Raw genomic sequence first — 25463 nt, forward strand, 5'->3', positions numbered from 1 at the left:
TTCCATCTCAACCTCTCCTTCCCCTCTCACTTCTTTCTTCAGCTCTCCTGCGAACTTCAATAAACAAGCACGCTGTAGACGACGTGGAAAAACAAATGCGATAAGTACTGCGTATCATTCACAATCGCGCAAGTTCCACTCGGGCACTTGAAACTGAAAACGTTTTGCTGCTCGGGGTCCAAACAGATAATGATGATCGAAAACAAAACTCGCCAAAACTAAAGAATTTATGGGAAAGAAAAAATTACTCAACAGCAAAGTTGAGCTTATCATTTTTCAATATTCTTTGAATATAAAATTCGCCCGCGATCGTGTTACAGCATTGTTAATTCAAGCATCAACGCTTCGTTGGTGAAAATCATTTTTTAGTTTTGAACAATATCATAACGAAATGTTGAAAATTGACGTTAGTTTTTACGACGAATGTAAAAAGTTTGAGGAAAAATTGGATCATCGCTCGAAAATGTCGTTAAACAGAACGAAATTCACGAATGATTCGCTGCCAGAGGCTTTGTGCGCCGAGAACACCTGTAATATATGGGCTTGCAGTTTTCATTACGACACGCCTCATTTCGATTCATCTATGCATGAAACTTTGTAAACATATGCGACAGTAATAATTGGCAGGAAGCAAGATTGCATGATGGAGGAAGAAAAAGAGGAAAAAGCAAAGCCAAAGAGTGGGAGTGAGGGAGAGAAGGATCCTCTCGAAGCAAAAGTGGCCCCAACACTTCGAGACTCAAATCGACAATCGTTTGTATTATACTGTTTGCATAAAACATGATATTGACACAGTTGGCATCAACGCTCGTTCCTGTTGGAATTTTCTGTGGGCCTTGTGATGACGAACAGTGCGCGAGAAAGCAGAGAAATTTTGGTTTTTCCATCATTTAGAATCGTGTCGAATTCTCAATTCCTGATTCGCAATAAATCTTTTTGTTCGTTATCTTCAACCTCCGATTTGTAGAATTTCCCTGAAAAATGTACCAAAGAAAAAAATTTCCTCGTATTTCGATGAGTCAAAACATCGTATTTTATGAACAAAAAACATAGCTGATAATTCAACCATAAAATTTCCATCAGTGTTTATAAATAACTAAAAATGCTGGTCACACATTATTTTGAGGAAAAAAATTCAAACAACGAAGAGTATATTTGCAGCAAGCTTTCTGTGGGAAAAAATTATACCGCTAGGGAGAAGCGTTCGTACATAATGAACGTCCGGAGAAAGGACAATAACGCAAACGAGTCGCACGTGGCCACATGCGCAATGACACGTCGAGAATCTCAAATGAAAACAAGTTTCTCGAGAGTTGCGATGCACTCACCGAGGATTTTGCTTATATCGGGACGAAGAGTTAATTTATTCTGATTCATGCGTGTGGATCATGATCGTAGGATTTGTTAAAAAAACACGAATTTCTTTAAAATGATGAATCGTCTATGAAATATTGCTTGATCGCTTGTTAATTTTATTTTTCATTTATTATTCGATGCTGACCGATCCTCGCATGAACCAAGTTTGGAGAAAGCATAAAAATATGAAAAATTTAGCCGAATTACAAAAATTTCATTGTGGTGGAAATGAAGATTGTGAATTCGCATTCGACTCTCTTGAATCCGAGAAATTCACTGCGCAGATTTTCAGCAGGAGGACCAGAGTTCTCTACCCACCGTTTTCGTTATTAATCTTCTCCAGAGAGTCACGGAAAATCTGCTCTCAGAGTTATTCGTGTGACTCGAAGAGCAAGGAACTAAATAGATGAAACTGGCGAAGAATGTTTGTGGAATTTACACTTTGACGCGGGACTAGAATTTAAATTGGCGTACAGCAACGAGGGATAAATTCATTTTTCTTTGTTCCCGGGGAGTACTCGACGTAGTTGTTTCTTGGTGTTTTTCGCCTTGCTCGTCTCTGCTCTCGTAAAAGATGACAAACTATTTGCGTCCACGGGGTCGAAATACCCTCGGTCCAATGTGTTTGGCAGTGGTCAGTGAAGAGACCAAGTACCCAGACTAGGCAGAGCTCGAGTGAGAGATTTCCTTGAAGAATTTTTCGTCATATATGTGTGGGAGAGCAGAGTGTGTGGCGAATGGGCATCAAAAAAGTAGCTTGATTATAAATTTTTTACCAATCGATTGCACGGGGGAAAACAAAAGTTTTGACAGGTCAAAAATCACGCTAAGAAAAAATCGAATTCGGAGGTCGAAGCGAGCGAATTATTTCCAATGAAATAAATCGAAATTGAGACGTTTAAGGGTAAAGCAATCTCGTGACACACTGACCCCTCTTACGGACGTTTCTCATTGGCGCATTAATTCGCAAATTAAACCAATGATCGAGTAAATCATGCGGAGCGGATGTCCTCGCGTTCGAGGATTTCGCATTATATTGCGAGAGCGAGAGTGAGGGCAGAAAAGAGCTCAACACGCCTAGCGTATGTGGGTGAACATTGACGATCTATTAATTCAAAAGCTATCCCTGAAGAGACCTTTACACACTCACGATAAGCTTTTATGCTCATCCCACGTGCGTTCTGACAAACCTTGGGCCATTTAAAAAATAAAATAAACAAATACCGTTCATTCAACGTCGAATTGCTCGATGCTATTCCAACGGAATATCAGTGACACTGCGTCTTAGGCTCATTTTTATTTTCATAGAAAATAATACTTGTTACAAAATTAGTGACCAAATTAACAAATTCAGAAAGTTTATTTTCTACCATCTACACAATCGTTTAATTATTTTACGGTTTCTCATGATTAGCTTGGTAGTTTGCATGTTTTCTGTGTATCAAGCGTGGGAATATAATGTGAGCGCAGCAAAATGTTTTAACGTCGTAACGATTGATAATATATTTCTGGCTCTCCGCGCGAACTATTTGTTTTGCAGTGCCATTATTTCTTCTCAAACGGGTATCAAACCGATTCCTGATTTATCGTTATGATTAAACGTTGCTATGATTGTTTTTCGATTTGGTATAACTTTGTACATTTCATGTATTACATTGCGATAGTTTCATTTCAGACGTGCATTTTGGAATTGTCTCATTTGGCGGAAGTAAATTGTTAGTATTAATCCGGTATGCATTGGTTAATTTTCAAATTTATCTTAAAATTCCGCTTAAATGATTCTTTTGTCTAGTAAAATCGACTTTTAGTATACAATTCGTCAGAAACCGAGAAATACCATCGCGATCTCTCGTGACCTCGTTTGCTCGACAAAACGCCATTGTTCCTCGATTTTCACAGGTTTTCGCACAAAAACTCGAGTGAGAGTGTCTCGCTTTAACGCCTGAATAAAATCCACCAGGTTCGTGAGAAAAGATTTCAATCCAAATGTTCTTCGTAGCATTTCACTTTTTTTATTCTCTCAGAACTGTATCCCCATCACAGCAAAATAGAAAAAATTATCGCAAACTTACTGAAATACGCGCAACCGCCCCGAATTTCGAAGAAAATTGTGATCGAAAAAAAACATGTTGGATGACAGTTGATTCTGCTTTCACGAGTTCGAATAAATATCGTCTATGAAGACCGTACGAAAACTCTCAGGTAATTTTTTGGGCCTTTATGTCCACAATTGAGTTGTTTCCGAGTAATATCATGACAAAAGGAACGCAGGTTTGTATATCGATTTTTACAAAACTGTGTAAAATTATATCGTGTTCTGTAATAATTGCAAACAATTCTTTACCAATCAGTCGAATCAAGAAATCAAGCAAAAAATACTAAACGCGAAACAAACCGATATTTTGAGAATACCGTTGAAAATGTCTTTTAAATTTTTCATGGTTATCGCATTTTTTCAGCAACTCGTGATAATCTCTATTAATTGTTATTGAATATAGATTATAATTATTGAAAACCACACATTTTTATTCTTTTTATTCCGGTCCAAATGGCCTAGCAGGGATCGTTCGTTCCCGAGCGAAAAATAACCGCTGTACACATGTACTTCCCTCGCGTCCGCGTCTCGCGTCGCCAACCGCCAACTTCTGTCGGTTATACTAACGCATATATATGTATATCTGTTCAGAATTCAAGGGACTAAACGTAGAGCGTACAGCCATCCCGTGTGTCCACGGATGCGCCCGAGGTGGCCCGAGCCCTGCCGAACGCGCTGCCGCAAGCCCACCGCTAGTTCTCGCCGCGACCGCGAGTAGTCGCATGAATTTTAGTTTCTCGTCAGCGTTGTATGGCCCGAACTTCTTTATAAGCGACGCTGTAGCTACCTTCAGTATCGCTTCTCGGCCTATGGCTAAGATCAAAGTGTAGTATCTGTTCTTATCAGCTTAATATCTGATACGCTCTCCATTGGAGAGCCAGAATATTAATCTGATTTTTGAAATTAGTCTGGACCCACGGGCTTGCTCGGGGCGGACACGAGTTGTACCGGCATTGCAGTGCCGCCGGTTTCAGCTCAATATATTGATTTAAACATAATTACTAGTTGCAAATTTCTTACAATAAATTGCTGAGAAAATTCTCAGTTTCTTTAAATTTATATCGGATTTTTTTTTCGTTCCAACTCGTGGCGCGCGGGTGTTTTTTTATAATTTTTACGTTAAATGGTAAATACGAGTTTTCTGTAACACAGAGTAAATGATAGTCACCGTAGAGAGATCGACAAAACACAATTTTGACCCCAGTAAAAGTAAAAATAACAAAATAAATTCCCGAAAAAAATCGGGGCTTGAACAAACTCGATCAAATTTTGCAACACAACTAATTTTTCAAATTTCTTATGTAACATCCTATTCTCACAGATGTATAAGATCGATATGAAACCAGTTGTTGATAATTGATATTCGATCAGATCTTAAATAACATTTTTATAGACCAGCATCCGCATTTCATTATCGTTGATATTTCTGATAGCAGCAACCTTCTGTAAAAAGCGTAAAAGAAACTTTAAATGTCACTGCACTGAGAACGCGGATAATACGAAGAAAAAATTCATTCAGTCAATTTGTTCAAACTATTTTTTTATATTTCCAATTGGAATAAAATGATTCGTTTATTTTTCGTTACTTTCGTCAAAAGATCTTTTTTTATAGTCCTTGTTATTGGCATAAAATAAGTGGACGATAAAAAACATTACGTGAAAAAAGCCAAGGCCGCCATTCGTACGAAGGTGACATCATCGTTTGGCTGATGTGATCTCATCGTCGTTCTACCAATTAATTTAATACAATTTAACGAAATAAATTGCTCGGGAATTACATTAATTTATGTCAATTTCAGAAAAACTATTCGCCCGCGACTTTTCAAGCTTACAGAATCTTCGTTGAATATTCATCAGCCGACGATTTGAGTCATCTTTGTGAAAAATATTTCACCGCCTGCAAATGAACAGCGACTTACCACCGGAAATTCTGTCAAGACTTTTCGGTTTTCATTTCAATCGGAAATGTCTTCGGCGAGTGAGAAATTTTTCAGAGCCTTTCTCTCACCCGTTGCTCTTCAGTCTTTACACTCGGAATGGAAGGTTTTATTGGCGTGTGGCTCGAGGAGTGAAAGTTTCTCAACTTTATATCTATGTATACGCTTAAACCCTAAATAAACAAAAAGGCGTAACTCGACGTCAATCCAAATCACCGGATGCGCGGGTTCTGTCTTTTTCATCGTGACTCGCATTGTTGATACAGACTCATTCAAAATGAATGATATTCTTGGCGCACAAATCTGAAATCAAATCTGTAAGCCTTGAATCAGAAAAAAATGACAGTTGTTTGGGATCAATTGAAAAATATTCATATTTCGTTGTAACGAATGATGACAAGTACGAGTGAAAAATATCAGAGCGATTTTTTAATTCAGCGAAGCCGACAAATCGAATTTGTTGACTTCAGAAAATTTTACTCTCAAAATCAAATACTTGAGCAACGCATTAGTTGCTTTACGAAAAAAGAAGTGGTTTTTTTGTCTAAGTTGTGAAATTATCGTGTTGGTATCTCGAGGACAATCAAAAAAGCAAAAATTTTCACAAAATATTAAGTCGATAAAAGTTCGTTCCATTTTTCGGCTTATTTCATGAATCTGAGTTGCAAACTTTTTTGAATGAACGAATTTTTCTGAAGCACCTTCTACTTTTATACTACACACATCGCCATTCGTTGTCTTTCCATCTCCACCGCAACGATCGTCGTACACATTATCACGTACCTTGTACATCCACGAGCCACTACAACTGTACGATCATTCACTCACTTGCCCTCGACTCACGTTCCATAATACTCACTTGTTTAGTGTACTACCGATCGCTGTGGAGACCCGATCTGACTGAGTGGGCTGTGGCTCTTCTTCGCTGCTTTTAGTGATTCATAAAAAAAAAAACAATTTTAAGTTGTTTTTCAAAATAATCGACAAAACTGTCCCAGTTGAGTGATATTTTCAAACGTCCTAATTTTCTTTTTCTTCATTGTGCTTGTGAAAAAGTGTTTCACCGGTTTTTAAAGACTTCATGTGAGTATTAGTTCGACAGCTTCGAATCGTTTTTAGTCCAATCGTTAGCGTTATCTCTGCAATAACGAAATTTTCGATCTTTGATCTGTCAGTGCTCGGACCACTTTAGCACTTTGAATAAATTGTCTGAACATCTTTGGTCATTAAAGCTAACGAAATTTATTCAACTTGCTGTATCATTTTGAAGCATTCATCAAGGAGAGTCGTAACATGGAAAATATTCATATATTCGGAAAAATGTTCGAAAGTCTCCACTCAATTGCAGCAATCGCAGCTCCAGGTATCCCGCTCCCAATCGTATTTTGAGTCCCAAAATTCAAACTTTGTCTAAGAAATTTTATTCTAAATTTATTAACAATTTACGCAGTGTCAGTTGGAGAACGTAGTTCGAAGACGTTTTTTTTTTCAAGCAGTCCGTCCTTAAATTTGAAGAATGTGAGTACTTTCCGGAAAAAAACTGGCCCGACTATCGCAGACTAAAATTTTTCATTTGAACATCTGCATTTTCATGTCTCAATTATATTTACGATTACGATCATGAAGCTCTGCCCATTAATAAAATAATGGTTGTTAGCGTCATTGTTAACGGGAGTGTTGGAGCGAAAAATTCAATTGGCCGTGCACTGACCTGCCTTACCGAGTTACGAGATGGTTCGTATATGTATTTCCTGTCTCGCACGTGCTTCACGATCGATTCGCTCGGTTCGGTTGCCCCTTTTCGCTGCATCCTTCCTTCGTGCAGCCATTGGCAAATTAAAATAGAAATAGCTACGATTTGGGCTTGATATATCGTTCAACAATACATGTGATTCAACAACATGAGAATGACCACCTTTGCGCACGTGTTAAAGTCTTTTTGCCTATTCAAATAATATATAAGCGTTGTTATATGACGAAACGAATAAATGGACAATCGCTTTCGAAGAGACAAAACGATAAACTCGATATTTTGGCGAGTTGAGGCGCTCGAGTAGATAGTGCTGGCAAAGCTTCCAGAATGTATGTCTATGTATACGCTGATACGTATATAAAGCGATTTCATTCACTCGCTCTGGCTCTTAACGACCGATTAAAAGAAAAGTCTTTTACGGCGATGATGCTCGACGACTCGTGGCATTGACGTCAAATTGCAACTGGCACGCCTCCCTTATTCGTTTCGCACACATTTCTAGCCGCTGATGTTTCGATCGTTTTACGCTGTCCTAGAAAAAATAAGTTTATCTGATTCGATAAGAGGATTCGATCGGATAGAGACGAATGATAATGAAGAATTTTAGTATTTATCTGTACTTGAGTTTGACATTTTGTTCACCGAATATTGCGCATATAACGTTTGGGTAACGTAGCCATTGACGATTAAGGATGTAAAAGCGGTTCGTACTAGTCAATGGACAGTCTTTGACCATATTTTTTCAAAGAAATTACCGCGGGCAATCATATATAGCACAATATTATTAAGAAATCTTGTAATGATTTTTTAATGGTAAATAATATTTAAGTTCATTTCATTACGATAAGGATTTTATGCAGAGTTATTAATATGACTGGGTAGTGCAGTGTGAAAAGTTTACGTCTGACAACATCAGAGGTTGTCAGTTGACAGCTGAGGTTAGAGCTTACTATAACGACAAAAAAGTTCCATAATGCATTGTACAAATGTTTACATTTATAGGTTGTGCGAAGTTGCCACAACTTCACGGGGTTGCGAAATCCTGAGGTTCCGGGAGCATTTGTCGTCTTTAACTTTATATTTCTAATTCAGATGTCCGTTGACACCCTTTTTTTAACGAACCGTTAAAACCCTCAGGGTTTAATGCATATAATAGACGTTTTTTATGATTAACATCTGATATAAAAATACATGAAATTTTGAGTTATACTGGCTTCGAAGTCATTGTGGCTGTATATGACACGTAAAATTGTGTTCTTTTGACTAAAAATATTTCGATTAAACAGTCGTTAAGACGATGCTGAAGTTTCCAACGTTGGAGTCCAACGAAATGATCTAAAAAACTGTCCAATAATTTCAGTAATTCTCCAATTTATCTCCAGTCGAATTTGTACTTTGTATTTTTTCAATCTACACAATTATGATTCGTGAAATAAAAAACTGATGGATAAATCATTTTATTTTCATTCATTTCGTTGAACTCCAACGTTGGAAACTTCAGCGTCGTTCGTTAAGAGACCTTGAAATTTCATAGAGATTAAGTTTTAAGCTTAGACTGTAATAATAAAAAAATTAGAGTGCCATCTGAAATGGAGCCTAGTGCTTATACGTCCTTATTTCACGTCGATTGGACAGTCAGTTTTTTAATTTTTAACCTCAAAATAATTTTTGTACTTCAGCTCCTTTTGAGGGCAATCAAAAAGAGTTTTTTAAAAATATTTTATGTCAAATTAAAAAATGAAAAACCTTGCTGAATGGTGATTTTGGGTTTTGCTTAGGTTGTTTGAGGAAATAAGTATTTAGAGCCGAAAAAATGATGCGCTGATTTGATTGGCTTCGTTGTTTGCGTTCCGTAGAGTCGTAACTTTGGCATATTTTTATAAAGAGAGTCTCGCTGGAATTTCGCGTTTCTGGGGCCACTGTTTACGCTACCAATTCCCATAATAATTATTGTGTTCTTGTCGTTCTTTCTCATCTTCCTCGATTGACATGCTGACCCACTAATCAGCCCACTTGTTCTATGGCTATTCAAGGCACATAAAATCGATACACACTTTCACAAGACGACACGACTGGAGGATCGTTTTTCTCGAGTGTCTCGCGATTGCTTTACGTCTTTGCTCGTGACGAGTAAAGCCACCACTCTGACTTTTAATACTCATTGCTTATTTTCTCTCCCATTCATTTTTCGTTGAGGTTTCCACTTTCAAGCCGAAGAAAAACTCACAAGCAACCGCAGCAGTCGAATTATTCTGTTTCTTATTTCTACGAGTGCTGAAAATATATGTGACACATTTCGAAAGTTTTCCCATAGATTTGTGCACTCACCTGATTCCAAGTGATTCTCTCCGGGCACCAGCCATCCACACCAATGTTCTTGTACGAAATATTCCGTCTCAATTAATGGAGACGAATATTTTCTAGTCTCTGTCCGCGTACAATAAATAATATGTGCAACTTCCATTGCCACGTTAATTCTGATTTTCTTCTTTGTCGGTGTATAGTGTGACTTTTAAATTCCATCCATTCACGTTCGAAGTGATATTCCTTTTGCCGCAGCTCTTGAAATTCGTCAGCACAATTTTACTACTCGTGTCATTGATGATTCTTCACACTTCGATAGTCGTAATCTCTGTCCAAACACGAATGATTCACAGGTGCATGTCCCATGGCCACATGAAATTTTATACGCGGGCCAACGGTTTTTTTTACCATCGCAGTTCAAGTTTCAATGGAAAATGATCGTTTCAACGTTTTTGTTTCCATAAAAGTTTTTACCCGTCTCCCGAGTACTGTTTTATTTATAAAAATTTCAAATGCCAACCTCGTTAACCGTTCCCGATTATTTGAAGTGACTATAAACCTCCAAAGTTCAAAATATGTATCAAAGGTATGCGAATCTCATAAAAGTACAATGTACAAATTGGTCATGTTCAATTTTCGATATTTTTCTCATCGATGTGTAAATAGAATTATCGAAATAACAATAAATCATCAGTTTCAGCGCTTCGTGTCCTACCTTCAATTTTTTTTTAATTTCTCAATAAATATGAGTAATTTTATCGTTCTGGTCTCGCGGTTCAACGCCCAGAATCGACGCTGCAAAGAGTTTTCGCAAAATTATATATTTTTTATTCTCACTCGTTTCTTTTTCAAGACGGGAAATAACTGTATACCGCTGAATTTAACCGATGGTAGAGCCACTTTTAGTCTACCATGACGTATGACCATGCAGATGGGCGGGTTATGATGCACACAAGAGCTCGTTAAAAGCACGGGCTGGACCACACGAACCGTGACTTTTTAACGCAACGATTCGCCCCGTAAAACGCGTGAACTCTCGTACCGACACGATATTTTTCCTCCCAACGTTACAAGAGTACGAAAAAAAATGTCGTCACTGTGCAAAGAAGCAGAGTGTGTAAATCGAATAATAGGCAAAAAGCTGATACGCGCAAGCGGAATAATTATTTGTCGTTGAATGGTGGAGGAAAAATCATTTTTTTCGAAGAATAATAACTCACGTGAGTAACTTTCGAACCTCGAAAAAAATAGTTCGACGAACCGTACGTTGAACTCGGAGATAACAACGAAGCTGGAATTTATTGTAACAAACGTGTTTTATGGTAAAAATTTGAAATCGAATGAGAAAATTGTAAGCCATTGTTCTGCTGGAAGATTGTACGATCGGACTATGCTTCGATATTTCGTGAGGGAATAACTTTTGTTAGGGAACCGGAAACCTGCAATCACGATAATTATAATTTTTATCATGATCTTCGGGATGCACCGGAGAGCATCGCGTGACTGCGAGTAATCTGTGCGTGACTGGTGACTCGGGCGGTATTCGTACATGTTTTTAAACGAGATAATTCAATTTGTATTTTTCTTCCCGTTAGAAAAAAAGGTATTTACTTTCTTCCGAGGCCTTTGTTGCGTCCTTTCCTCGAGTGGCTCTGTGGGAATCACGCAGATTTTTAGTCCAATTTTCTCTGGGCGTTTCTTCGACACGCTCCACTACGATTTCTTACCATTTGTTTTTTGAGCGCACGCGGCATGCGCTCGGACACATTTTTATGTCGTATTTCACCGATTCTCCTTTTCATATCTCATTCGAATAATAATGCCTGAAAAAAGGCATAAACATTGAGTCCCGTTGATGCGATTTGATTCTCCATAAGTCCCAACGGTTTTCTGACATTTCTCAAATCACCTCGAATCAGCGGTCATCTTCCGAGAGCACGATCTTTCAAAGCATCGCCTTTACAACGTTATATTTTCGAACGATCCCCATTCCTCGTATTCCTCTCACGTCATATATTAGACATTTATTTACATATTTTTGAATACGGGCTTTCGTCTTCGCGCGATCTATGCGCGAAGCCTCAATTATCTACTTTTCTTTACCGTTTCCTTTCTAATCTTCATCCTGCACTGTATGATTTTATTTTTTCCCGTTGCATGTGTTGCGCGATGCTGAAAGAGCTGTGAAGAGACGCTTGGATAACGGATGCCGCGAGGACTCGTATATAGTTGTTCAGAGTTTCGTTTTATAATATTTCCACCGTTATAGAATTCTTCTTTATTTATATACATACGGTTGAATATATGGGCATTGTGAAAGAAATGCATTATACGTACCCTCGCGTCCGGCGAATCGTTCATCGAACATTCTCCCGTTGTGTATGCTTATTATTATGAGCTGTCATTGTGTGCACGTCTCGTCGGTATCGTTATGGTAACGACGCTGCTTATGTTCGTGTGTTTTTCAATGATTCGATGTAATTATGGATGCCACGAACCTACACAAATATACGGATTAGCAAACGTGGGATTCTTTCTTCTGTTTCATCCTCTTTTTTTTACGCTCTACGATTTTTCATTCGTTAGACTGAAATTTGGAATAATTTTTCGCAGCTTTCACGTGATTCTATAAATTTCTGATGTCTCATTGGACTTGAATTTCGCTCAATTAATTCTTCAATTTTTCTCATTATCATTGTTTTCATTGGTGCCACATCTCGTACGGAAAATCACAGAGCACTTTTCCAGTCGTTCATTACAATTTTATCACGAGACGTGCGGCAACGTCGTTTATGAGAAGACAAATTGTCAATAAACATCCCATCGCTTGCAACATTCGTGGATGAAATTACATACCTGCCTTTCCAGTTTGAGCTCAGACTTCACGAACGCTATTAGCGAAGGAACATTATAGAGGAACGAGACTGTGGAACGAGCAGCAGGTAGTTTTCTTATATAAATTCATTAGCATTCGACATAAACGGTTCGATTTTTTCCCTTTGTGCGTGCTTCGCTATTGAGGGAGTGGATCATTTTTCCATCGTGATGTTTCGTGCGAGAATCTTTTTGTGAGCGTTTTTCACAGCAGAGTTCAATGACGTTTCGCGACTCTTGCAAGTCCCATACCATTGATATTTTGGCCTCGGAAATCGGTTATGAATAAAAATCGATGTTTTTTTCTCGCTTCTTCGTTTGCATGTGTTTTGAAATTGCGGATAATCGTTTTTTCTCGCCTCGTCTTTCACGCTCCACGATCACTTCTCAGTTACGAAGACATATCCGCGTGACGCAATCGAGTTGCCCTGTTTGATGATATTCGTCACACGCTCTAAACACTCGACACTCATTAACGTGTCTCTCGTTAAAAGGCTCCAACGCGCGGGTCGTTTTAACACTCGTTCGAGAGCACTTATGGAGCATCGCGAAATATCCGGAGGATCGACGACGGCTTGAGACTGCGACCTCGGAAAATGTTTGAACGAGAAGCATTTTTGTCAGGCTTTACCTATAGTTTTACTAAAATTTATTTTATTACTTAACCCGGAGAGCGAACGAATAGAGGGAATGAAAAAAAAGCGGAAAATTGTGTCGACTTTTTATCTTAAATCGAAATATAAAGAAATTCGAAATTAACTCTTCGGAAATTCGGCTCTTCGGCTCTTCGAAAAGTTTCTCGTCTCTTCGCGCAAGAAAATCGGAGACGCAGGAAACCGGCAAAGCGTGTGTTTGCTCGCGCAAAGGAAGCACGCGTGAATGAACGCCTTTGTTCGTTCGTTGGCAAGATTGTTAGACACGAAATTGTACAAGGAGGATGATGTGGGAAAGTACGAAGAAAGAGAGATTCGTGTCAGACGGATAAATAATAAAGCAGCGAGTAGCGAGCAAAGGGGGAGAGGGCGAAAGAGAGAATGGTGGAATGGGACGAGGTTCGCGAGATTTTCTCCGACGCTCATAAGCTCGTCCATGCGCGGATGGATTCCGAAAGAAAGTGCGAGTCTTTGGTTCCGAGGGAGATTTCGAAGGACGGAAAGGAAGGGGCGGAGGAGAGGAGAGACGAGAGACTCGTATGTGCGTTTTCACGCGTTTGGCGGGAAGGGGGCGCAGTCATCATTAATACGGGCCTAGGTCACGGGCATGCCGTTTGGAAGGATAGCTCTCGTTTGGGTGGGCTGGTTAGTTAGTTCACAAGAAGGCCAGTGGCCGCGCTTCTTGCTCACTATAAATAATCATGGCACGGCGATGTCCAAGTATAGACCGTTGGGATGATGCCAGCGCGCGAGGAGGCCTCACAGCTATTTCGGTTTTCTGTCGCCGGTTAGAGCAGTCTCTCTCGCTCTCTTTCTCCAACTTTCTATCTCTCATTCTTTCCTTTCCAACTTTTCCCTCCCCGCCCTTTGTGTTCGTCCACCAACTTTTCTCCTCGCTCGCCTCTCTCTCGCAATGATTGCTGAAAAACAACCTATATTGCTACGAGAAAGACGTAGAGGTGGAAGCTCTCGACAGCGTCGGACCCCCATCTTTTTCTCTTTGTGTACAAAGCCCTTTCTCACTTTCACGGGTTTACCTCAAGACTTGTTTCCGCTCATTTGTTTTGCTCTCTCGCTCATTTCCCCTTCGCAACATCATGGAGCGAGTATTTTCGGTGTAAGACTTTTTCCTCTTTTCTCCGGCCCCTCCCCCCCGTGAGCCTCTTTCTCTGGTTCATCTGCTCAACGTACAACGACCCTCGCATATGCCCCTTGATGAACTTTTCTCATGACCTTGAAAACTATATTTGACTCGGAGTCGGAAGTTCTCAAAAGTATACGAAAAAGGGAACTTTTGTTACAATTGTCTCACCGGAGCATGAAATTTCACGAGAATCTACGATTTTTACAAATTTCATTAGTTTTTCAAGAAAATTCTGCTCGGCGAACTATTTTTTTCTGTGCAAACATTTATTTCGAACTCACTAATTTACACATTCATGGAAATAAGATTTTTCGGAATCTCGTCTCTTCCTCCTTCTCTCTCTCGATGACTAGTTCCAATACAATCAATCTCACAGATACGAGAGAGTTTCCGCGCATTCTCAAGTTTTCTGTATGCTTGGACGCGAGGTTCGACAGATTCGTTGAAAGATCTGTCTTCACCAGACTCCTGACGAGTTCGCCGATGATCCCAGATTCAATTGCAAACTGTTATGTGTACGAACCATCGGTTTATTCTTCCCCTTCGCTTCTGTCCAGCTCACGCAGCGACGTTGCGTTTTCGTCTGTACACACTGTCCAGAAAAAAATGGCCAAGAACGCTCGTACTTTGAGTCGAATAGTTTCGCTCGTCCGCGCAGCTTACTTGGAAGGGATTTTTGTCGCAGCCTGTATATAGGCAGGTTGGAATTCCTAGAAGGCATCTCGTGGCATGTCACGAACATTCGGATGTGCACGAGAAATCCACCGAGCCAGGACGATGATGGATTTAGGTGAGCCACACGGGTCATGGCAAGACGTTGCAATCCGATGTCAAACGAGAAACTTGGCGCGAAATGCTTATATCCGGCTCTTGTTTTCGTCTAATTCGTTCTGTCATTCCGAATCGAGCGCTTGATGACAAAATCCGTGAAACGATTTTTCCGTTTTTTTTTTTAATGGTTGAGCTCCTTTTGAATTAATTTTTTATGGAATATATTCGAGTCCTTCTATTCGAAATGATGGCATACGATCATTTTTTAAGGCTAAATGGATTGAGATACACACAACGCTTATTTTTATTGACAAATCCAAGGCCAAGCTTTTAACGTCGGAGGAAACAGGGAATCTTTGGCTGAGATAAGTAGCGGACTGTTTTGATTTTTAGAAAGCCTACGTGAAGCTTGTCTGTTTGAGACTCTGGAAGTGGTACAAACATTGCTCGTTGCCGATGGCTAAGATCCGTTCATATTTGGCTAACATGAATTTTTTTATTATGGAATTTCCACGTGAATCTGTCATGAAATATTTGTAGTCACAAATCTTTAAAACTTTATAAACGCGTCGAATATTGTCGTTGAGATTTTCATCATACGATTTCTATTTTACCAACGGTTAGTTGAAAAGTTTTTCAGTCAAACCATCAGCGATGATCTCAAGACAATTTTTTCTTTCAATACGTATTCAGTTTCACTGCAATGCAAGTCGTTCTCTCCTTTTAAATTATTTTTCAATATATTTCACAAGTTCAAATCAAACCTGAGTTTCAAAAATGTCTATGTTTAGTGACGGTTTTTCGAACCACCATTATATCATCAGCATTTTTGAAAACATTGATCATCTCGTGTAAAAATATATACCCGAAATAGTAATTTATAGACTACGATTCGTTAACTCCTATCGAGCGTACCAGTATCTTTTTTAAAATTTTTTCTCAACCGGTATTGAAAAGCAACGTTACCAACACGTCGATATCCCCGGAAGATATACGACGCATGCTTTCCTCCACCAACCTCCACACACCGCCACACACCGCTTTACGTCTATACTCCATTCGCCTTAACTCCCGTGCGTTAAACATCGACCTTATCTCCGAATTTTTCTCTTCTTCTTGATGTTTTGTTTGCACGAAACTGACGAGACATTTGAGCAGGCTTCGCTTCATGAAACAAGCAATGTTTCCGTAATAAATAATGATTTTGACGATATAAGAAAAGGGGATCAATAAATAAATTATTATCGAGGCCAGGTTATAAGTGAGTGATCTTTACACTTTCTAGTTAGCTCGTACATGGTGTATGCGTCAAAGGGCGCTGCCGCGCGCACAGTCGAGTCTCCGTACGGGTCAAGTAAAAACGTGTTTTATTGAGAGCGCTTGCGATGATTGACTGAAGTTTATTCGTTTGTCAATATACATATGTTTTTATTAATTGCCACAATAATTTAAAAAGGAATTATTTCTCATTGAAAAGTTTCACGAGTAATTGAGCCACGAGAAGAAAAAAAATTGTACATTAAAAAACAAACAAATACGAGCAACGACGAAATCGCTCGAACGTGTGAGTTCTCTATTTTTTAGCGTCTGTGTGAGTGAATGTGTCATCGCGCTGGTGAAATAATCGTGTAGTACAATCCCGCCGGCATTGACGTTTTATAATGTTCTCTCCCCTTCCATACAAATCTTAGTTCCCTCCCAAAAACCCTTGAGAATCGTTGTTTTGGCAGATAAATTGTCAATGAAAATCGATCCCTAATTATCCAGGTCAGAGGGCATCAGCCGGCTTGGAAACTTGCCGAAACTGATCGCCAATGCGATTCGACTCTACGGGACGACAAAGATCATCACTGTTGAAAAAGTCAATCGCTCTTGTAACACTCGCCTCACACATTGCCTTCTCGTTCGCGAACGAAATACATTTTTTTTTCACTCCTGCTTCCCCTCTTGACAGTTTTTCATTCGTTTATTCGTCTTATCGAACATTGATAATCTCGAGTGAGGATTTTCGATCAATCTTTCGACAACTCTTCGCATGAAAAAATCTCAATAAAATCGGTTCGGATCCAAAATTTAGGATAATACTGGTTTTTTTGCGTAAATTTTCTTTCAGTCACTATTTTTTTTGAAGTGCAATCGTTTTGATTTGAATATACGAAAAAATTTAATTCATCGTAATCCGAAAGTGTTATCTGTTATCCGTTAACCTCGATTCATCGGAATATTGTGAATAATTGTTTTTCGTCAAACAATAACAGTGCAACGTTTTCTTATTATTTCACAATTATCAAAACATTCAGTTTGGAAATATAATCTTTGTTTTGTTTTATTTCGTCAGCATTTTGCTATTCTTGGTTATTTCAGTTTTTTTTTTATTAGTTCATACAGACATTTTGTCTAATTTTGCTCTTTCTTACCTGCTCTTCCTAATTGGATATAAGCATCATTATCTGAATTGTTTTTGATATGTGAATTAGTTTTTATTATCTAATTGTTTATCGGAAGAAAAAAAAGATCATTTACATGTTTTTTGTTGCAGTTTTCAAAATACTGATTTTTCTGGTATAATCTTTTCAGACATCGGCAACCCACAAAACAACCACCATGACAACCGCAGCAAAGCTGTATGGCAAAGATCTCAGCGAATATGACGATGTGGACGTCGACGAACTTCTCGATCAGCTTACGCCTGAAGAAATCAACATATTGGCAAAAGAAGTTGATCCCGATGTAAGTTACAATGTCTTTGTTTTAGTGCATTTCTGGGCCAAGGAGAAAAAAGTTTAACATGAAAAAATTTAATTATGATGACATGAATATTTTTCCACTCGGAAGCATTTAGATTTGAATTGTTTTTTAATACGTGCTACATCATTGATTTGTTGAATCACTAGTGTCAAAGGACAGACTGAGAATGGAATTCGTATGACCATAGGGCATACGAATCACATGATTCCAGTGCTTGTTTTATTGTGCACCAAATAATATTACCGGAGAGTTTTCTGAATTTTTTCAGATTTTTTTCATTCAGAATCAGTTTTGGTTATTAAAAACAATTAGGGCGGGTTGTTCCAACTTCTAGGTAGCTTATCTGACGGGTAAAAGCATTGACTTGTAGACCTTTAACTGTGAGATAGGCTTACCTAGAAGTTGGAACAACCCACCCTTAACCAGGGCAAGTGCAGTTTATTTCTGTTTCAGCTGAAACTTCATTTTATAAACATATTAATATTTTGAAAAATGTTCAAATTCGCATGAAAATATAAAATTCAATACACAGATCATAAGAACAAGTTGTATTATGACGCTGAAGTTTGCAACATTGGAGTCCAATGAAATGATCTAAAAAACCCTCCAATAATTGGAGTAATTCTCCAATTTCGTTCCCTGCCGAATTTACAATTCGTAGTTTCAAGCTGCACTGATACTTTGTGAAATAAAAAATTTGTGAATTATGAATATTTTTTTTCGTTGATTTCGTTGAATTCCAACGTTGCAAACTTCAGCGCCATGCTGTATTTATTGATTGAAGCTACAATTATTTACAAAGTAATTTTAATTTAAATAAAAAATTAGTGTTCAATTGAAATTTTCTGATTTTGGTGATTACAATTTTTATAATTGTTTCGTGGATATGAATCTTTAGAGAAGATTTCAGTTTTTTATACTCAACGATATAAGAATATATTTGTTATATTGCAACCGAACAACATATTTTCACTTAGTTTTGGAATTTGTTTAGTCAATAGAATGCTTTTGAGATTATGAATTCATTTTCAGGGCTTGAATATTTTTGTTTGACAATCATAATTCATTCGCTCTGAAATACTTCTGTTAGGAGCATGAAGAATAACTTCTGATCGAATGAATACGGAACGCAGCTATAAAGTTTTATTATTCAGATGTTCAATTATACGCACGATTCGAACAAATATTTAATAAAATCCTTGGCAAAAAATAAAAATGGCTGGATTCGAAATTAGCAAACCAGAACGAAATAATTTCGCGAATTTGTAATTTTTTTTTTTCGTACTCTTCCTGTATTATTTGTTTGTAACTTGTGGCTTTTTTTGCAGGACAGTTTTATGCCACCATCGGAACGTTGCAGCTACGAGTGCGACAAGAGTCCAACGGGGCCGTTGAACCGCAAGAAACTCATCGAGCACATCAACAAACAAGCGTTAGAGACACCTGATATTCCTGAACTGAAGCCTTATGTGCCCGGCGTCGTGAGAGGAAAGAAAGTGAGTTATCGGTCGGTCGAAACTTCGAAACAAAAATCCAACGTCGATAATGAAACTTTTGGCGATCGAAAAACTGAACAATAGAGCTTTGTTTTACACTCATGGAAATCCACATTTGAGTGAAAGAAAATTTCGAGTCGGAGATTGCTCGAATATTTTTAATACAAATTCGGCAAGAAAAAAACTTCAATCCTTCTCGCTTTTGATTTTAATTTATTGCACAAGATACACGAACGATCCCGAGTACTTGCACAACCAGAAAATTCTTCATAACCAAAAAAAAAAAAAGATTTTCACAGATTACTAGTATACTTTTTCTCTCGATCTTACGTAATACGTGCGATTGAGGGTCTTCGCTTATTCCCTCGCTAAAATTAACCGTGTTAATGCCAGGACGATGATTGACACGTGCGATGGATGATTGAAAATGTTGACATATACTTTTTTTTGGATTTTATAGTGGGTACCACCGCCGCAAGATAACATCAAAGAAAAAGAGGCTGAGGAGCAAATAGCTATCGATCTCGGTGACGAGTACGAACACGCACTGTCTTCGGCTACTCAAGAAGAGATCATTGACCTTGCTGGTACGAAAATAGATAAATTTATTTTCATCTATCAACTTCTTTGATTCTTATTCATTCTGCAAATATTCAAATTTTTGACATCTAGTAATATATTAAAATCTGCCTCGCGATTGTCACAGTATCGAAATTTGCATGTTTCAATTGCATAAAAAATTCCTTTCTTTATGTTCACTAAAACAATTACATGAATATTGATGATTTGAAACATTCTAAAAACAAGGAGATAAAGAATGATGCAGAAACCAAATAAAACTTGAAGCAGTTGGATATCATACAGAACTTTTCCTGACATTTTGACAACTATCACTATAGTAAAATTCATTTTCATTTGGGGCTTCTGGATTTCACGTTTTCTTCTTCTCTTAAAAATTAGAATTATTACAACGGATGTGGAATATCTGATATTAATAATAGTTTTTCAATTATCTTGGAAATTCTTATTTTTTTCAGCCATTCTTGGTTTTCACTCGATGATGAATCAGGATCAATATCATGCGTCTCTCTTAAATTCCGGCCAACCAGTTGGTATGGGTTGGGATGGTATAACGAAAGCGAGTCAACCAAAAGTTTTTCCTATGGATCCACCAAACGATACCGATGTTGATTCGACGATTAGACAAGTCCGCGAGGATGATCATACATTAATGGATCTCAATTGGAATAACATCAAAGTAATCCATTAACTCATAATACGAATAATCTTTTGGAATGCTATTCAAATATTAAGAATTTATTTACTAGTTTAGTAACTACAGAATATTAAATCTCGCATAAGTATTTGGTGATTCATTATGATGATAAATCTGCTACAGTTAGCAATTAATGGCAATCTTTGAGCGTTGATCGAGTGAAATTTTACGAAAAAGCGACAAAAATCAGTTTCCTGATATTATTCCTTAGAAAATACATATTGCAATTGAACCTTTGCCAATTCGTTATTTGATTCAGTGCTTATAATATATATTCGTCTTGGAATTACAGAATATTTCAGAAGAAAAGTTCCTACAGCTTTTCGAAGCCCTGGAAGTGAACACACACCTGGAAACGTTGAGCCTGACAAACGTTGGTCTTACCGACAGAACGGCACAAAGATTGGCAGAAGCCATGGAAAAGAATTCGACTCTAAGAGTCCTCAAGTAAGTTAATATTTTAACTGATCTGTGCTCGAGAAAAAAACAGAATCTATTGTGAACCAGTTTTCTTTTATGCACTTATCAATGGATTTATTTTTCTTACAGTGTTGAAACGAATTTCATTAGTCCAACTGTGATGGTGAGGCTAATAAGAGCGCTATTGAAAACCAAATCTATCGAGGAATTTCGATGCTCAAATCAGGTAACTATATCAACGTAATAATCTTAATTAATTATGATGAACATAGCAACGTTATCTAGCTTCCGGTGAATGAATCCAGATATTTATATTCCATTTCAATCTTATTTCAATTAGAAGTAATTTGTGATAATTTGGCTTCTCAGCCTCTGGGTTAGATTGCTTCTCAGCCTGTGGCTAATATCGGGGTAGATCGCTTCTCGGCTTATGGCTGAGATCAAGGTAGGTCGCTTCTAAGTCTATAGCTGAGATCGGGATAGCTCGCTTCTCAGCCTATGACTAAGATCGGGATAACTCGCTTCTCAGCCTATGGCTAAGATAGGAGCTGATCGCTTCCCGGCTTACAGCTAAGAGCGAGGTGGATTGCTGTTCAGCCTATAGCTAAGATCGGGGCTGATGGCCTCTCGTCGTTAACAAGGATAGCGAGTTTCACTGTCTGCGTACATTATAACGCAAAAATATTTTGTTATCTCATGATTTGGTGATTGTTACAAATATTGACTTTTCAGTATTTTTATTTTTTTTTTCTATGACTGGACATCATATTCTGCAAATAGTTTGAATTATAGTCTGCACACATAACTATGAATAAATCGTCCACCTTTACTATACAGTAATCCCTTTTCAGAGGTCGCAAGTGTTGGGTAACAAAATCGAAATGGAAATCACGCAGCTGGTCGAACAAAATCCAACGTTATTGCGATTGGGTTTGCACCTTGAGTTCAACGATGCAAGACATCGCGTTGCTGCTCATCTGCAGCGTAATATCGACAGGAGTAAGTATTCCCAATTCCGTTCGGTTGAAAATCGAATATTGTGGTAATCGATTCGGAACGATTGAAATTGAAAATTATCACAGAAAATTATTTCTCAACAGCAAAATTCCGTGTTTGCCAAAACCACGGAACGAAATACACAGCACAATAACTTTTTACAAAAGAAAAACCGAATATTCTACGTGTTTACGCTATTTCTACGAGACAAAATCTTTTGGACTTGACGAACAAAGAAAAATAGTTGGACCGATTACGAGCTTGCTTACCGATCCTGTGATTTGCAGCATAGGAAAAATACGCTTTCTCTATCATCCTTCATTTCATCTTTCTTTTCTTTCCATCCAGATGGGAGCCAGTGTATGGGAGATTATGACGACTATATGAGTAAATACTCATAGAAACAAAAAATATGATAAAAACCGAAAAAAAAGTCTTCACAAATCGCTTCGTAGTCTGATATAGAGCTTGTCATCAACCATTCATCCAAATCATCCTGCTATTGTTCACTCATTTTTCTTATCTAGCCTAGCGGCATTGAGGTAATTATGATCACCCGGAAACTTTCCTCCCCAGCGCGTTAGACCTGTTTACGCGTGAGAATTTTTCGGCAACAAATTTTTCTTCAGTTTTTCTCAATAGTATTTTTTCATTTACACTATTTAATTGTCCCATCGAACCTTGACACCTTATTTTAGATTAGACGAATCACAAATTTATCTGAAATAATAAAATTTACAGGTGTTTCTTCTTATACATTTTGATAATTAGTTCAAGTCCATTGTTGTTATCGTTTTTCGGTATAAAAGATATCAAAAAATTCGGGTGATCGAAACAAATATCGCGTTGAATAAACTGTCAATTTCCCATTACAAAATCATCAACAAAGGGGCACACAGTTTCTATTATTTCAAATGCATCATCGTTATTCGAGGATCGCGTCTAGTTTTTTTTATCTAATTGGTTTATTTTCCCTGGGTTAGTTTGTCGTGTCGAAGCTTTGGAACGTGCCAAGACCGTTGCGATCGGTGCTGGTCCCGCTGGCTTCACTGTTCTCCCTGCAGATGCCTTTAAAGCTCGAACGTAGCCTTAAAAAAAAAAAAAAAATGGTCAAAAAAAAACAAACGTACAATTTATAAAGAGCGCAGTGAGTAAAATTATCGTGACATTTCCCATCCCTCAAGTTTTATTAATTTCATTTCAAATTTACTATTTGTTCTCGTGACATTTATACTTGTGATATTGTTAACAAGCTAAACACCTCGTTTCGACGATGATCGAGCCTCGAGGAGTAATTTTATCGCCCCCCTGACACTGTGCTCGAAATTGCTCGTCGATTTTTCATGTTTTCGTGAAATTTCTCCTTCCCGTTGATTTTATTTTTGTCCGTAAATAAAATATTCTTATACACTACACTCTCAGTTCACCACAGTTTTTACGATCCGTAACAGATTATACATAAAAATACGTTACAGATTAGTCGAATATAAGCGGAAACAGAATCTCGTGGAGCGAGATGGACTTTCATCGAGCACGCATTCTCCGCATGATTTATTTTCTTTCACGCTTTCTTATCTATCACTTTTACCTCTCTCAGAGTCCCATTTATTTATACTCATTCCAACTCTTTCTGTTTCTACCTCTCTCTTTTTTCTTCTCTATGTACATATCGACGATTTTTCCGAAAATTGCGTAACTCCTTTTCATCTTAATCGCTGTTAATAAAAAAAAAAAAAAAAAAAAAAACATTAAAAATTTGTGCAATCTCGAAAAATTCATAAAATTTATTGCGATGAACAAAAGTACAAGCTGCCAAACAGAAATTTTTCAGTATCGGACATCAACGATTCTTAACGAGATTCAAACATTGTATTTTTTGAGAAAAGTTTTCCTCTAAGTACTCCAACGTGAATCGACACTTGTACAGACAAATTAGGACCACAGGTGAATGTTCATTACTCACAAACACAATGTTATTTCCTCAACAGTACGGAAAGACCTAACGCAGCGGCTACAGTTCAGATTCTTTAACATGAACCACAGGAAACCCGCCCTAATTCAGTGAAGGTAGCTAACGATCGCGTTGCTGAATTGTTTTTTACTTCTTTTTTTTCAATCTTTTTTTATAATCTTTGTTATGATCACGTGTTTAACGGAGAGTTTTATACGAAATATTGTTTTTCAGTCTGACAATTAATCTCGGTATTTGCTACTCTTGCGTGTGACGGTATTGCTTGCGCATTTTGGATTGAATATTAACACGAGCTTGAGAATGAGCGTTTTACAGACGCTGAATATCGAATAATGGGATAGTCCTGGCTTTGAAAAAAATAATATGATCCCCGAAGGCAGCAGTCGGATTCGACAATTCGAATCGACAATTTAGATGTTTTAAAATTGTCGCAAGTTCGGTGCACTTTTATTGTTCTACAGATGATAAAAAATCAGGTGAAAATGTTCAATTCTTTGGAAGAAAACACTCGGTAGCTTCGTATAACGAAAAAATTTCTAGAAATATTTTATTCCCGTAGAGTATTAGAGTATAAAAAATTTCCGGAAGATTTTCTTCATCCATGGGACTTATCAAAAAGTTCAGCGATATGGAGTCGTCACGCGTTAATGTGCACCCCAGGTTTGCCGGTGCAACACGAACGTCAGTATCGCGTGACTGCCGAAAAAAGTCTTCCGGTTTTTTCACCGTGTATCTACACATTCATAAGGGAAATTCAACAGCTTCATGGAGCGCCAGAGAAAGCCCTCAACACGCACTGATAAAATTCCACGAATAATCATCGAATTATATTGTCCACGATAATGAGAAATTCATTTGTTTTTCAATTAACAGAACAAAAACTTTCAAGTTTTTTTTCCAAGTACTCTGTTCAAATGAAAAAAGGTACTTTGGAGTTACGTGGAAATACTGGCCAGAAAATATTCTCCCTCCAATTGTACGATGAATTACTATTAACGAATGTTTACTAATGAGAGCTATACTAACATGCGTTTTTTTCCAGGATTGTTAAATACGAATCATACGAAAATCTTTGTTTTTTTTTTTTTTTACATTTGATTTTCAGTCCCATGCCCGAATTAACAGCAATTAATACAAAATATCGCTGTGGAATATTTCCCATTGGAGATACATTTTTCGTTCAAGTATTCTCAACTCACCGTAAATACATTTTTTCAAAATGCTCGTTACAAATTTCAAAATCGATTGCTTGGACCGGAATCGTCGAGCATTATTCCAATACGGCAGAGAACGTTGCTCCAACATGTTCGGATTTATTTTACCCTGAATACGTGTACACACGCGATCATTGATGAAAGTACCGAAAAGTAATTAAGTCAGATTCCATTTAGTTTTTCCTGTTTTCGACATGATGCATAAAAAAGCCAATATCGAAGGATCACAATAGCGTATCTTTTTCCCGCTGCCTCGATGCGGTTTTTATTCATTTCGGTGTATCTCTGATATTCGTATTTTCTATTTATTTTTCCGAGTTGAAAGTAAAAAAAAAAAAATATTTTCATCATTTTGTAAAAACGAGACTCGCCACTCGAATTCGAAACATCACGCGATGTTGCGGTCTTTTTTGACTCGTTCTGTAAAACACTATTGACGAAGCAATAGAAAAAC

At 37.8% G+C, this 25463-nt stretch overlaps 1 protein-coding gene and 1 non-coding gene across 13 annotated transcripts in view; both read left to right on the plus strand.

Moving 5' to 3' along the window:
* The window catches only part of tmod (tropomodulin), a 62376-nt gene that overhangs the window by 26881 nt on the left and 10032 nt on the right, over positions 1-25463 (plus strand). For 4 of the 12 annotated variants that reach the window (XR_006259857.1, XR_006259862.1, XM_043411116.1 and 1 more), the window contains exons 2-9: positions 17465-17617; positions 18964-19131; positions 19592-19718; positions 20169-20389; positions 20700-20854; positions 20957-21053; positions 21679-21826; positions 23812-23890. Coding sequence is in view for 6 of the 12 variants with exons in the window: in XM_043411116.1 (XP_043267051.1) it covers positions 17465-17617; positions 18964-19131; positions 19592-19718; positions 20169-20389; positions 20700-20854; positions 20957-21053; positions 21679-21826; positions 23812-23888 (1146 nt within the window). In the remaining 6 variants the exon portion in view is untranslated. Of the gene's footprint in view, positions 1-6256; positions 6472-16029; positions 16149-16214; positions 16452-17464; positions 17618-18963; positions 19132-19591; positions 19719-20168; positions 20390-20699; positions 20855-20956; positions 21054-21678; positions 21827-22171; positions 23579-23811; positions 23891-25463 lie in introns of those variants that run through there. The other 8 variants (XM_043411138.1, XM_043411133.1, XM_043411124.1 and 5 more) reach the window with 6 other exon arrangements.
* On the plus strand, positions 4246-4435 carry LOC122405656 (U2 spliceosomal RNA). Its single transcript, XR_006259804.1, has one exon. It is a non-coding gene; the product is annotated as a U2 spliceosomal RNA (small nuclear RNA).

This window comes from Venturia canescens, chromosome 1 (genome assembly GCF_019457755.1).
Source record: "Venturia canescens isolate UGA chromosome 1, ASM1945775v1, whole genome shotgun sequence".
Taxonomy (NCBI): Eukaryota; Metazoa; Arthropoda; class Insecta; order Hymenoptera; family Ichneumonidae; genus Venturia; species Venturia canescens.